The sequence below is a fragment of the Ostrea edulis genome, chromosome 1 (assembly GCF_947568905.1).
Source record: "Ostrea edulis chromosome 1, xbOstEdul1.1, whole genome shotgun sequence".
Lineage (NCBI taxonomy): Eukaryota > Metazoa > Mollusca > Bivalvia > Ostreida > Ostreidae > Ostrea > Ostrea edulis.
This window is the reverse complement of record NC_079164.1, coordinates 53,747,713-53,762,546: the sequence shown is the minus strand read 5'-3', so window position 1 is coordinate 53,762,546 and position 14,834 is coordinate 53,747,713. Positions and strand designations below refer to the sequence as shown.

General features: G+C 34.5%; 1 protein-coding gene across 1 annotated transcript in view; it reads left to right on the top strand.

Moving 5' to 3' along the window:
- Window positions 1–14,834, top strand: part of LOC125650103 (fatty acid synthase-like) — a 184,182-nt gene that overhangs the window by 97,524 nt on the left and 71,824 nt on the right. Inside the window, exons 21-23 of the mRNA XM_048878078.2 lie at window positions 631–766; window positions 3,847–3,967; window positions 6,981–7,165. Of these exons, the coding sequence (XP_048734035.2) occupies window positions 631–766; window positions 3,847–3,967; window positions 6,981–7,165 (442 nt within the window). The remainder of the gene's footprint in view (window positions 1–630; window positions 767–3,846; window positions 3,968–6,980; window positions 7,166–14,834) is intronic.

Below are 14,834 nucleotides of genomic sequence, written 5' to 3'. Positions count from 1 at the left end.
ATTTTCACGGGCATATTATGTACGGTTTGCAGTACTCTCGTTAGGAAATGTCACAAAGTGGGTTCATGATTTGTTTACTCCTCTCAGTTTTGAAACTAAGACCTTTGTAAAGAACCAGAAGAAGTGCAAGGATTTTGATTCCCAACAATTTTCTAATTTCTTTGATGTTTGAACTAATTAGTTTGTTGGAAGTTAGTCAACTTTGGAAAAATATGTCACAAAGAGACCTTGTTTTGTCCATTTACCTCCTACCACAGTTTTTAAGCTAGGACTTTTTATTCATAAGCAGAAGAAAGTGTGACACGTCAGCATGATGATGGCCGATGCTACCTTCAGTAAAGTTCTATAATTCATGGCTTAAGAAAACTACCCTTCATATCATTAAACCTTAAAACGAGTGTATTATGTACTGCGTATAGTACTCTGAGGAATAATTAAATGTAGATTTTCCCACTTTATAGGATGCAGAGTAGAATGAAACCAATTAAATCTGACATTTAAGCTTTAACAGTAAAATTTCACATAAAGATTCTCTTATGTAATGACGAGCCCTGTTGTTTTGAGATCATAAGGTCGAAATCACTATAAGCTAAGGAAATAAATTCACTGAATTTGCTTGTTCCATTACAGACTCATGAGCTAAACAGTGGAATAGAAGTTTTTGACATGGTGTGGTCTTCGACTGAAATGGATCAGGAAGATGTCATCAACACTGACACAATACATGTGGAGACTGGAAAGAAATCATTTGTTGTGGAGAAAGATGGTAATATTCTCACTGCTAAGTAAACGTTATTTTTATGCTACCATAATTGGAGGGGGGGGGGGGGGGGGGGGGGGGGGGGGGATATAGTTGTATCTCACCAAGCCAAAGGCTCAGTGAGCTTTTCTGATCAACAATATTTGTCCATCTGTTATAGTTGTCGTTAGCTTTTCACATTTTCATCTTCTCCAGACCCACTTGGCCAATTTCAATTAAACTTGGCACAAATTGGCCTTGGATAAAGGAGATTCAAGTTTGTTCAGTTCAAGGGCCATGCTTCCTCCAAAGAGAGATAATAAAAAAGAAGATGAAAATAGAGTGGAGTAATTTACATTTCTTCTTCTCAAGAACCACTTGGCCAAAAAAGTTGAAATTTACACAAAAGCTTCCTGACATAGTGTAGATTCAAGTTTGTTCAAATCATGGCCTTTAGGGGTCCACAATAGGGGATTGAAATATTAGATGGGGATATATAGCAAAAATCTTTTAGAATCTTCTCAATAACAGCAGGGCCATTACCGTATATATTCACCTACAGGTTGATTCACCTGAATGTCGGTTGTATATTTTGTAGGCTATTTTGGAGGGATTTGTCATTGACCCACTTATAAGTTTGTATAACTTTTTTCCAAGAATCGGTTGACAATTTCTAATGTTTTCACCTCTGTTTCAATTAATATTTTGTGAAATGTGCTAATATTTATTCATTTTCTCAACAATTCAATTTCAATAATATACACTTAAAATGAATTAAATCATTAAAATATGTAAATATACTTGCACTTTATGCATATAATCTTAGAATATATGAATAATATGATATGTCCAGTCAACATTAATCATGATAATCAGAGTATGAAGTTGTCTAAAAATACTCTATATTACGCTGTCCAGAAAAAAGCTCATCTTAGGGTTCACCCATAAGTCAGATATAGAGTTTTGGACCAATTTTTAACTCCCAAAAATCCAACTTATAGCAGAGTATATATGGTAATGCTTGTATTGATATGCAAGCATCTCCAAGTAGTGCAGAGTGAAGTTTTTTCAGATCATGGTGCCATGGGATGGGGCTACAATATGGGGGAAAAATGTTTTATTTTCACAAGCTATATGCATCTGTTGGTATCAAACCAGATGCTTCAGTGCTTGTGAATGAACTCATTAAATCCTACAACAGAGGTCTCACGCTGAACTTTTGGACATATATTTTCCACTTGTAACTAAAACCATCATTATCAGATCAAACCCAAAATGGTATTCGGACGATCTGAGGGTTGCAAAACAACAAAAAAGGAAAGTGGAAAGATGCTGGTGAAACACAACTTGAAATTCATCATCAGTTATTTAAAGCAGTATGTGGAAACTTAGGCTACTTGCCCAGCAAGGCTAAAAAGGGTTTCTATTCTTCAAAACTCGAGGAATAAACAAAATCTGAAAGCTCAAATGAGCTTTTCTGATCACCTGTTGTCTGTCTGCCTGTCTGTCCATCTGTCTGTAAACTTTTCAAACTTTCAACTTCTTCTCCAGAACCACTGAGCCAATTTCAACCAAACTTGGTACAAATCATCCTTGGGTGAAGGAGATTCAAACTTGTTCTAATGAAGGGGAGATAATCACAAAAATAGGGTTGAATCATTTAAAAATCTTCTCAAGAACCACTGGGCCAGAAAAGCTGAAATTTACATGAAAGCTTTTTGAGATGGTGGAGATCCAAGTTTGTTAAAATCAAGACCTCTGGGGGTAGGGTGGGGCCACAATAGGGGATCAAATTATTAACTGTCTTCTTCTCAAGAACCACTGAACCATAAGAGTGGAGATTTACCTGAAAGCTTCCTGGTATAAAGTAGTTTAAAGTTTGTTCCAATCATGGCCCCGGGGGTAGGATGGGGCTACAATAGGGGATCAAAGTTTTACATGCTGATATATAGGAAAATCATCTTCTCCAGAACTAATGCACCAATTTAAACCAAACTTGATACAAATCATCCTTGGGTGAAGGGGATTCAAATTTGTTCAAATGAAGGGCCATTCCCTCTTCAAAGGGGAGATAATCACAAAAATTCTAAAATATGGTGGAGTCATTTAAGAATCTTTTTCTCAAGAATCACTGGGCCATAAGAATGGAGATTTACCTGAAAGCTTCCAGGTATAAAGTAGATTCAAGTTTATTCAGATCATGGCCCCAGGGGGTAGGATGGTACCAGAATAGGGGATCAAATTTTACATAGAAATATATAGGGAAAATTTTCTAAAGAACCACTGGACCAAAAAAGTTTATATTTACATGAAAGGTTCCTGACATTGTGCAGATTCAAGTTTGTTAAAATAATCGTCCCCCCACCCCACCCCACCCACGGGATAGGGTGGGGCCACAATATAGGATTAAAGATTTACATGGAAATATATAGGGAAAATCTTTAAAATTCTTCTTCTCAAGAACTACTGAGCCAGAAAAGTTTACATTTACATAAAAGATTCCCGAAATATTGCAGATTCAAGTTTTGTTAAAATCATGGTCTCCGGGAATAGAGTTGGGCCACTATAGGGGATCAAAGTTTTACATACAAATATAATGGGGAAAACTGTCTATTTTGGAGTTGGGGGAAAAAAACTTTGGACCAGCTGCAATGGGTGCAGAATACTGCTGCTCATCTAGTTACGAGGTCACCGAAATGGGAACACATTTCCGATTCTGGCGGAACTCCATTGGCTTTCCATCCATTACCAACCCCAATTCAAGACAAAAACGTTGACCGCATAACCTTGAACTTGGATTTTGACTTATTTTTTTGAAAACTTGAACCTTGATCATAAATTTGAATCGTTAGTGCTAGGGATTTCATATGTGTATTCCTTGTGACAAGACCTATCTTTTTGTACTAAAGATTTTGACTTCATGACCTTGAGATTGGAGTTTGGCCATATGAAGGTATCAATGTTTCACAAATACAAATACATCTTGTTTGGTGTCAAAATAAAATGATGCCAAAAAGCTGTGTAGTAAATCAGTAAAACATTAATTAAAGAGCACCATTTGTTGTTGAGGATAGCTTGCAATATTCAAAGAAGAAAAATATTTTCAGGAGAAACTGTGTTGCTTTCTGGAAAGTACAGAATATATAAACCAGAAGAAAGTGTCACTTTACCTAAAATTCCTGGTTATGACCTTGACATCAATGAGAATTTGAAAGGAGATCATGACAAGTAAGTCTCACAAACCAAGCTTGGGATAGTAATGTAGGATTCTTTTCTTCTGAATAAAGGAGCTCCCCACTCTAGCTGTAGCTTGTGGTCCCTTTTTACCATCCTTCTTTTAAAAAGAAAATTGATTTATCTATTATACTTTTTTTGGTTGTCGTCCGTCGTCGTGCGTTAACAATTGAACATTAACTTTTTCTTCATAACTACCATTCCAATTTTTTTCAAATTTGGTATGAAGCATCTATGAGATAAGGGGGACTTAAATTGTAAATTTCAGGACTTCTGCACCCCTGGGGCCCAAGGGGTGGGGCAAAAACTGCTCCAAATTGACAAATTTTCAAAAATCTTCTTGTCTAGAACCACACGTGTAAGAAAAACTAAATGCATAGTGATGTAGAGCAGAAAGGCCTCTACCAAAATTGTAAATTTCATGATCCCCGGGGTAGGAGTTCTGACCCCAGGGTGGGGCCAAACTCAGTATAAAGTGTTTATGTGTTCAACACTAAAATAACATCTTCTTTAGTGCTATTGATACTAAATTGAAATTAAATGGATATTTAGAAAGAACAGGTAGTTCTTTACTTAAATTGTAAATTTGATGATCCCAGGGGCAAGGGTTTTAGTATCAGGTTGGGGCCAACATGGTCAGTTATTAAATGTGTGAACAACAGAAATTTTGAACTTCTCTTTGATAACTATCATTCCAATATTTTCAAATTTGTTGACCAATTTTCAAAAATCTTCTCTAGAACCGCACATTTATAAGAAAAACTAAATGCATAATGATGTAGAGCAGGGAAGGCCAAAATTGTAAATTTCATGATTCCCAGGGTAGGGATTCTGACCCCAGGATGGGGCCAAACTTAGTATATAGTGTTTAAGTTTGCTGATACTGTATAAAATCTAAATGCATACTTTGGAATAGCAGAAAAGGATGTACAAAAATATTAAATTTCACAACCCAGGGTTTTGACTCAAGGATGGGTCCAAATTAGTCATATCTTTTGATGTTTTAATGTTAATACACCTATTATATTATGCAAAGCTTCTCATCAGTGTATATGCACTTTAGAGGGCAGTGAAGTTTTAAGAACACATCTTGTTTTATACTGTTGCTGATCATTAGAATTTAGCTTAGATATTCAGAGCAGGAAATATTTTTTGTAGATTGCATTGGGAGTACTTTTTCACTAGTAATCAGGTGATTGATAAGACTTGTGGGCCTCATGTTTGATAAATATTGAACACTGATGTATCTCCAGTTAGTGGACAGTCCTTTTCCCCTGGGATATTGAAAGATAAGGGTAGAAAACTAAGTTTTAAATGGTCACCATTAGCTTGCAGATTTTTATTACATTTATTTTTATGAATTTCATCACCAGCACAAGATTGTGCAGTCTTGTCTTTTGGACGTAATTTTCATTATTACAAAAATGACTTTAGAAAAAAGAAATCTGGACAACCTCATGCTCAATATAGACAAAGGTTTTAAAAATCGGTCATTTGATGAATATCAATAGAGAATTAGCAAAAAGAGACAAACCCAATTTTAAAAGACGGCATAACTCTTAATGTTAATGTCAGTAAAATAAATTGCCAAAACTATAAGTTAAGGTCTTAATGAACATCTTGGGGCATTGTAAATTGCATAATTCAAACTTTGATGATTTACTAAATTATCAGGGGCCATATGTCATAACTTAAGTGTGAAGGTCCTTAGTACACCTTAACAGTAGTGTATAACTGTCTGAGAATTTTACTTCTTCCCACTTGTAAACCTTAACAGTAGTGTATAACTGTCTGAGAATTTTACTTCTCCCCACTTAGTGTACCTTAAGGTGGGTCCTTAGTCCTGGATTTTTGGGGTTTAGGTAGCATTTTTTTGTTTGGAATCAATAGATTAACATTCAGAGTAATGAGAAAAGGCAAATTAGTTAAGGATTTCCAGATTTATTTTCATTACAGACACTACTGAAGTAATGTACCCCTATGTAGATTTTTATGAAATTCATTGGAAACAGTTATCTGTTGTTATTTTAAAATAAAAACCAACAACAAAAATTTTAAATTGCATTTATTTATCAGGAAACATGTCAAGAACTAAAACACATGTCATTTTCACTATGTTCATCAAGTTTTAGTATAATAAGTGCAAAATTATTGAATTAGCCTTACTCTCCAAAATGTTAAAAAACAAACAAATATGGACACATTTTCCTTATAGCATGGTTTACATATCATTTTTTCTGGTTATATTAGTAGATGTACATCTGTTATAGTTATTTATGGGGAAAAAAATCCATACCTTTCCTTAATAATTTCAAATCTATAGCTTCCAGAGTATGTATACCCCCATAAAAACCCTAAGTCTGGCACCATACAACTGAGCTATTCAAAACCACTCATGGATTAAAATTTTATGTAATTTCATGAAAAGACACAGATAATAATTCCTTATCACCTTGGTAAAATGTTTGTGAAAAATATAGGAAATCTATTGCATAATGGACTTGATAAACAATTTAATGAAAACAGAGTTATTGTCCTTGGATTCAATATTTTGAAACGCATAATTGACTATTCAAATATAACTAAGACTTTTGAAATATTTTATGGCTAACAAGATTTTTTACAATAACTATTGAAAAAGACTCCAACAAAATTTATGTTCCAGTCATTAAATTATTGACTTTGCACAATCTTATGACGTCACAGGAGTGTGGAACTACGTTAACAGTGGTGTATAACTGTATGAGAATTTTACTTCTCCCCACTTAGTATACCTTAACAGTAGTGTATAACTGTATGAGAATTTTACTTCTCCCCACTTAGTGTACCTTAACAGTAGTGTATAACTGTCTGAGAATTTTACTTCTCCCCACTTAGTATACCTTAACAGTAGTGTATAACTGTCTGAGAATTTTACTTCTCCCCACTTAGTATACCTTATCAGTAGTGTATAACTGTCTGAGAATTTTACTTCTCCCCACTTAGTACACTTTTCTATATCTCATAGAGTTTTACTAGAGAAGACAGAGATAACATGGGAGGATAGTTGGCTAGATTTCCTGGACACACTTTTAGATTTCTCCACCCAGTGGCTTGAGGGACCACTGCTTAGAATATGGGTTAATCCCAAATCTCATATGAAGGAGGTCAAAGATTGTGCCAACATGCTGGCAGTGTTGGAGGGATGTACAGGTACATTACAGTTTTTTTTATTTATTTTATGCAAAATGCATCTGTCTGAAACTTTAAGCTGCTCACAACTTTTGAATGATGAGTGATAGGGCTGTCATATTTCATTAGTGCATTCTTTGTGCTGAGGAGTTGTGTCCACAAACTTGAACTTGTTCCCTGACGCGCGTGGAGCTATTTATAGAAGCCTAACCATAAGCGTACTCTATAGATATATTTACTTTTTATATGCTGTTTTCAAGGGGAAATTAATTTCATACATGAACGTTGGATCATACAGCTTTAAGTGTATAAAACAGATTAAATGCCTGACATGGAGAGAAAGAGAGAGAGAGAATGTTAAAATGTACATTCTTTGTCCATTAAAATCCAAATAACACAGGAACATAGGAAGAGGAAGGGGCTGCCCCCTCCCCCGTCTCCCCTATTTGGTATGTATACATGTAGTCGACAATACTGTGCGGCCTGACAAGTATTTCGAGCATTAGCGTGGCACAGATTATCACGTGGCTGATTTGATATTCAGCAGGTCAAGACAGGTAGATGAGGTAGAAAGAAAACGTGTAGTTTGGGCAGGTTTTTATGAATTTCATCACTGAGACAAGATTGTCTGGTCTTGCCTTTTAGATGTAATTTTCTTTATTACAAAAAATAATTATAATAGAAATGAGAATCTTGTGTTCAATATAAACAAAGGCTTTAAAAACCGGTCATTCGATGAATACCAATAGAGATTTAACAAAAACAAGACAACCCCAACTTCAAAAGACGGCGTAGCTCTTAATGTTAAAAAAAATTTCAGTAAAATGAAATACCAAACCTGTAAGTTAAGGTATTAATGAACATCTTTGGGCATTGTAAATCTAAAATGGCAAAATTCAAACTTTGATGTTTTACTAAATCGTCGGGGGCCATATGTCACAGCTTAAGTGGGGAGGTCCTTTACAGAAGTTATGGGACTTTGTTGAATTTGCACATGCTACGCTATAGGAACTTTTTGTGGACGCAACTCCTCAGAGACTGCTCAATGGATTTTGTTCTAATTTTGTAGGATTGTTAGTCATCTTAAGTAGTTGATCATATTGCGCTGCTATTTTAATTTGACAAATTTTACTGGAGTTATATGTTTCTTTTGAATTTGTACATGCTACACTATAGGAACACTTTGTGGACGTAACTCCTCAGAGACTTCTGTACGGAGTTTGTTCAAATTTTGCAGGATTGTTAGTCACAATATGTAGTTGATCATATTCCACTGCAATTATGATACTACAAATGTTACAGGAGTTATGGGACTTTTGTGCTTCAACTTTTTTTTTTTTGCGGCTTTGGGGGACATGGCTAAGCGTAGCAATCTTGTGTATTCAACAATTATCAAAGCTTATTTCTTATGTAAGATCAAAATCAAGCATCAATAAACAATGGATTTACTTCATATTCAGTGAAACTTTCTCTTAACCGGCCAGCTCTCATACCGAAAAAAAATGGCCGGTTTAGAGGGATGGCCTAGCTGTTCATGGAGAACTTGCATTTAGAGACAGTTTATCTCAATTTTCATTAGATATTTCTTCTTCATGCCACGAACCATATAATATAGTGTTCAAGGACTATTATTTCACTCTTGGAAATAAAACAACAAAATAAATGACTAACATGTTTATTTCCAACCCAAACCGTATGATTGCTGCAATTAATACACAAAGTAGGTACTGTTCACTTTGATCTGGTGATCTAGTTAATTATTGGTGGAGATCAAATTAATCCGCTTGTAACAAATATTCTCGCTGAAATCATCCAAATTTAAATTGAAAATCTATTACAGAATACATTATTGGCATTCCTCTTACCTATAAAAACTTATGTCCATCGCTTATGTCCTTAACAAATTTGTTTTGAGGTTTGTGAAAAGTACAGTAGTAATTATAAAATTGTAATTTGAATATTTCTCAGGAATTTTAAATCTATGGAAAACAATAAAATTAATTTATCTTTACATTATTATCATTAACAGTTATGGTTTTTTTTCTTCATTCACTTCTGCTTATATCTATACGGTAGTATGGTACAATAAATATGATGTTTCATACAGTGTTCAATATCTGTTACATTTTGTACAGAATTTGGACAGGTCACTTAGACTTGCCAGGTGTCAAGTAAACTATAGAAATTATAGAGGCCACTTGTATTTTTCACACCTTCGATGAATAATTTCCCACCTGGCCGCCAAGTAGGTCATTTTTCATACCTGGTCAATCTTGATCACCCCTCTGACCAAATTTTCTGGACTTAAAGACCGAGGTTTTCAACCGGTCGGTTTTCCTTAGTTAAGTGCGGAGCTAATTTAAGGCAAGTGTGACGCCCCGAGCCCGAGGGAACCCTGCTCACTTGTGTATACCGTCCCAAATACACAGGATGTTATCTGTTACCTGCATTACCTGTACGTTTTTGTAAGATTGAAAAATTCATGGTAGTCATTTTTCTTGTGCAAGTTAATCGAAACGTTGATAATTAAATCTAATGAATCAAACATGTAAGAATTAAAGCTCGATAAATTTATTTGGTATAAATGAGAACGTTAGCCATTGATAAATTAGGCAGAATATTCTTTATTCTAAGTTTTCTTTTATCCATTTGACTGCCTTCGTCGGATACCCAGTATGCCAAACATATAGTTTCTGACGGGAGTTCCTGCGTACTGCGCAGATTTTCTGGCTATGTATAGCTGATGTACGGATCATAGTCCCACGCCCCATGATGACTCAACATATTCCAAAACTGTTTAGAAAGTTTTATTCTGTTTCAATTAGTTTTTCTGGACTGCACCCCAGAATTCTCTGGCTACCAAAGTTGTCTTTGTGACTCGTCCATAATGCATGGCCTACAAAAACAGTCAAGACATTTTTCGACAGTACCTTCAATAACTGGTCCAGATGAAGAATTTGTTTTTCCTCTGGATTCCAGTTCCAACCATTATACACAAGAAAGAGCCATTATAGCGGCTAACTTCTCTTCCATTATACACAAGAAAGAGCCATTATAGCGGCTAACTTCTCTTCCATTATACACAAGAAAGAGCCATTATAGCGGCGAACTTCTCTTCCATTATACACAAGAAAGAGCCATTATAGCGGCTAACTTCTCTTCCATTATACACAAGAAAGAGCCATTATAGCGGCGAACTTCTCTTCCATTATACACAAGAAAGAGCCATTATAGCGGCGAACTTCTCTTCCATTATACACAAGAAAGAGCCATTATAGCGGCGAACTTCTCTTCCATTATACACAAGAAAGAGCCATTATAGCGGCGAACTTCTCTTCCATTATACACAAGAAAGAGCCATTATAGCGGCGAACTTCTCTTCCATTATACACAAGAAAGAGCCATTATAGCGGCGAACTTCTCTTCCATTATACACAAGAAAGAGCCATTATAGCGGCGAACTTCTCTTCCATTATACACAAGAAAGAGCCATTATAGCGGCGAACTTCTCTTCCATTATACACAAGAAAGAGCCATTATAGCGGCGAACTTCTCTTCCATTATACACAAGAAAGAGCCATTATAGCGGCGAACTTCTCTTCCATTATACACAAGAAAGAGCCATTATAGCGGCGAACTTCTCTTCCATTATACACAAGAAAGAGCCATTATAGCGGCGAACTTCTCTTCCATTATACACAAGAAAGAGCCATTATAGCGGCGAACTTCTCTTCCATTATACACAAGAAAGAGCCATTATAGCGGCTAACTTCTCTTATAGCGGCTAACTTCTCTTATAGCGGCTAACTTCTCTTATAGCGGCTAACTTCTCTTATAGCGGCTAACTTCTCTTATAGCGGCTAACTTCTCTTATAGCGGCTAACTTCTCTTATAGCGGCTAACTTCTCTTCCCATAAGTTGACAGTTACATTTACTTTTGTCGCCATGTTTCGAGGGAAAATTACGCTTATAAATTTTCAACTGGGTGTAAACAAGATTTCATTAATGTACAATGTATTTACTCAAAATTAGTCTGTTTAGCATAAAACCGATGTCCTTGTAAATTAAATTCTAACAATCCATAATATTTATTATCAATTGTACCCATTCCTAAGCATAACCTACTATATTCTATTATGATTTATGTTATTGGATACAAAATTTACTACTATTATTGTGTGACAATCTCTACATGAAAGAGTCAAAACCGTTTCCCTCTCCAACTGGATTACGTGGTAAGCATCAAAAGATTGCACGGATGCCTCGATCACCAGATAAGATAGATAAGGTATACACAAAGACTAGTAACTAAATGTCCATCAATTTCTAGCTTCCAATCTGAAGCTTAATTTCTCCTGATTGACAAGGGTTCACAGACCAGGTAAATTTGAAGGTGGTGCTTATTTTCTCGGTCTTTAAGGTACCTCATTACATTAAAAATAATTAATGGCTTGTTAAAACACCTCTTGTGAATTATGATTTCACCATTGAAAGAGTGATACAAGCTCTCAATTATTTCATTTCAATTTTTTGTGATTTTTCCCACAATGATAAAAAAGGTGTTTTGTTTGCTAATAAGAGATTCTTGAGTTCAAATTTCACTGATTTGGTGCATGATATGAATATCTAATGAATTATGCCTAAAAGATTAAGATATAAACATTCTAATTTTTTAGAAAATTTATGAAAATTAAAAACGTTATTTGCTAATATTTTTTTAATCTACGGATAAAATCTTCAAAAAACATGTCAGTTAGAAGAGATATATAGAAGAAATAGGTTATAAAAAGAAATTGAAATGAAATGACCAAATTCTAGATATAATCACTATATTCAAACTGGAGAAAAAAGTACCGATCCCAATCAAAATTGATAAAAATGACTAAAATAATCATATTGTTGCTAATTGTATGCACTGTTCATCAAGAAATTAGTTTCTTTTATAAATTCATTTAATTTGTAAACCCATTTTACATCAAGGGAAGGTAGTTTTCTGGTTACAAAGTTCTCTGTGACTACTTTTTAGCTCACTTGAGCCTTTGGCAAAATTTGGACTCTAGAGTTTCTTATTTATTTATTTTTTTATCATTCAGGGATAAATCACAAAAAATTCAAATGAAATACTTAAAAGCTTGTATCAATTTTTTGATGGTGAAATCATACTTCATAAGAGGTGTTTTAACGAGTCTTGAAATAAAAATTTAGTGTAATGAGCTACCTTAAAAAAGTGGCCGGTATTATGAGGGAAAATTACACATTTGTTAAAAAGTGGCCGATGTCTGGTTTTCAGGGGAGGCCACTTTTGTGAGAATTTCTTTGGAAGGAAATGTTAAGATTTCTGCTGGGGATTTAAAATTCAGCCGATATTCAGGAAGGACCGGTTTTCTGAGAGGCCGGTTTGGAGAAGTTTCATTGTAGTATTATCTTAAGTTGTCAGTAAAAAGAGAAAAGAAAACAACAAAGCATGTCTGCCACTATATTCTCATATTTGCTATTTCTGGATAGTTTATCGGAAACAAAAGTAGGTTTTTAATTACTTTTACAATGTTTACTAATCAAGTATAAGATTCTTTTATAGCTTACGGATTTCACCTCACATATGAAACAATATTAAAGGTGGAAACAGTAACTCTGGAGCAAGCATTTTGAAGTTTATTGGCAAAATTTGTTGATTTATAATTAGATATATGATATGATATATCCAGACTTGTCAATGATAACCTTGATAATCATCAGAATTTTTAAAAATTACTACACTATGCCATCCAGAAAATTACCAACCGTTTTAGGACTTGCCTAAAAATGACAAAAACTTAACTCCCAAAAATCTTACTATAGATGAGTACATACAGTATATTGTAAGATATCAGGTTTAAAGGACACATCTCGTGTTTTCAAAGTATACAGAATTATATGCATTTTGTCTTCCTTATGCTTATAGAAATTAATTGTAATAGTTCGTTCGCTGAAGTATTGCGATAATTAGCCACAATACGGACTTAAATCTAAGCCCCGATTTCAAAAACCCTAGTTAATTAGATAGGTAGTCACGTGGTACAGTGACATCATATGCGACCTTCGTCAATCAACTTGTAAAAGTAGTGTTAGATATTTTTAAAAACTCGGGTTTTAGGGGCCAAATTTATTTACCATGGATAACATTTATTTCGATGTTGACAAATTTCCCGAGTCTTATATCTTTTAGCCACCAGTGCATGCAAATAGCGACCCAAATGTAGCGAGGAAAGCGAGTATGAAATCTGCATACAAGTAAATAATGTTTACATGGGATCACTGTCTAAACACTATTTGGTAATGCCATTTCTGTAAACAACTGTAATTAGCGTTGCTACTTTTCTAAAATAGACAGTGCAATTATTATTAAATTCATTTTGGGATAAGTTAGATAGGCCTAAATTATATGATACGATTATGTATCATTGACAATTAGGCCTACTGTCACGGGTGCATTTCGAAAAAATAATAATAATAATAAAAAATGATCAAACTTATAGTGAAAATCAAAATACTTTTAAATTATTTTATTCAAGCAATTTTATTAATCTTTTTTTTTGTTATCTACACGTTGTTACTTAGGAAGTGGGAACGCGGCGTGCTGTTGTTGTTACAAGTACGCGTTCCTTAAAAAAAGAAATGAAAGCATTATAATTCAATTCGAAGTTGGGAAATATCATATTTTATTATTTATAATTGAAAGTTCAATTATCTTTTATCTTTAAATTTCTTTTTTAAGACTACCAGTTGGTAGACACTGCTAACACAAGTTCTGCTTATATGTTGTTACAAGGTGAAGGTCAGTTGGTGTGAGTGTGTATTGAATTTGAGAGCGGAATGGAAAGCATACGCCGTAGGCCTATATGTAACAGTGCATAGCTTCGATAGAACCATTTTCTTGCAGTTTATTTACATCTTTGTCCAAGTGCTTGTTTGAAAAGGTACAGGGACAAATTCTACTAGGTTTTTTTTATGGCCAAGTCGTTGTGCCGACAAAAAATATTCACGTCTTGTCCCTCATACCTTCCTTCGAAAATTGAAAAAAACACAGTCCAATTCTCTCTACTGACAGCAAGTACACCCTTAAACGGCACAAAATACCCTAATGCAGTGCTATTTACAAGCTGTTAATGTGATAATTATTTGTTTGTCAATTAAATCTAATCTGTTTACGAAATGCCTAACAACTGTTTTCAAATCTTATCGCTCGAGGTCGCATATGACGTAAAATATCGAAGAAAATATGTATATCGCAAGATTTGAATTTCATCGCTTTCAAACTCGAAAACTACGCAAACTGTTTCATTTAAACCACATGTAAAGTAGTTTTAGGCAAGAAATGAATTAATTTTGCTGAAAAAATTAAAAAGTTTAGAAACATGCGATGTGTCCTTTAAGGAGTACTCTACGTCGTCATGATATCAGCAATATTCATCTATTCATTTCAAATATAATTACCTAGCTGAGTAGCTTAGATATTAGCACATTGACTGCAGAACTGTAGATCATGGGTTCGAGTTTAGCAGGGGTTTTAAATTTTTTTTAAGATGCCTTTCTACTACAGAAGTACAACTGCATTTTTCGACTAAATAAAGTAAATTTGAAAGTTTTCAATTTCAAAATATTGTTGCACATAGACTCCATTTTTCATCTATATCAAATATCTCTGGTGTAG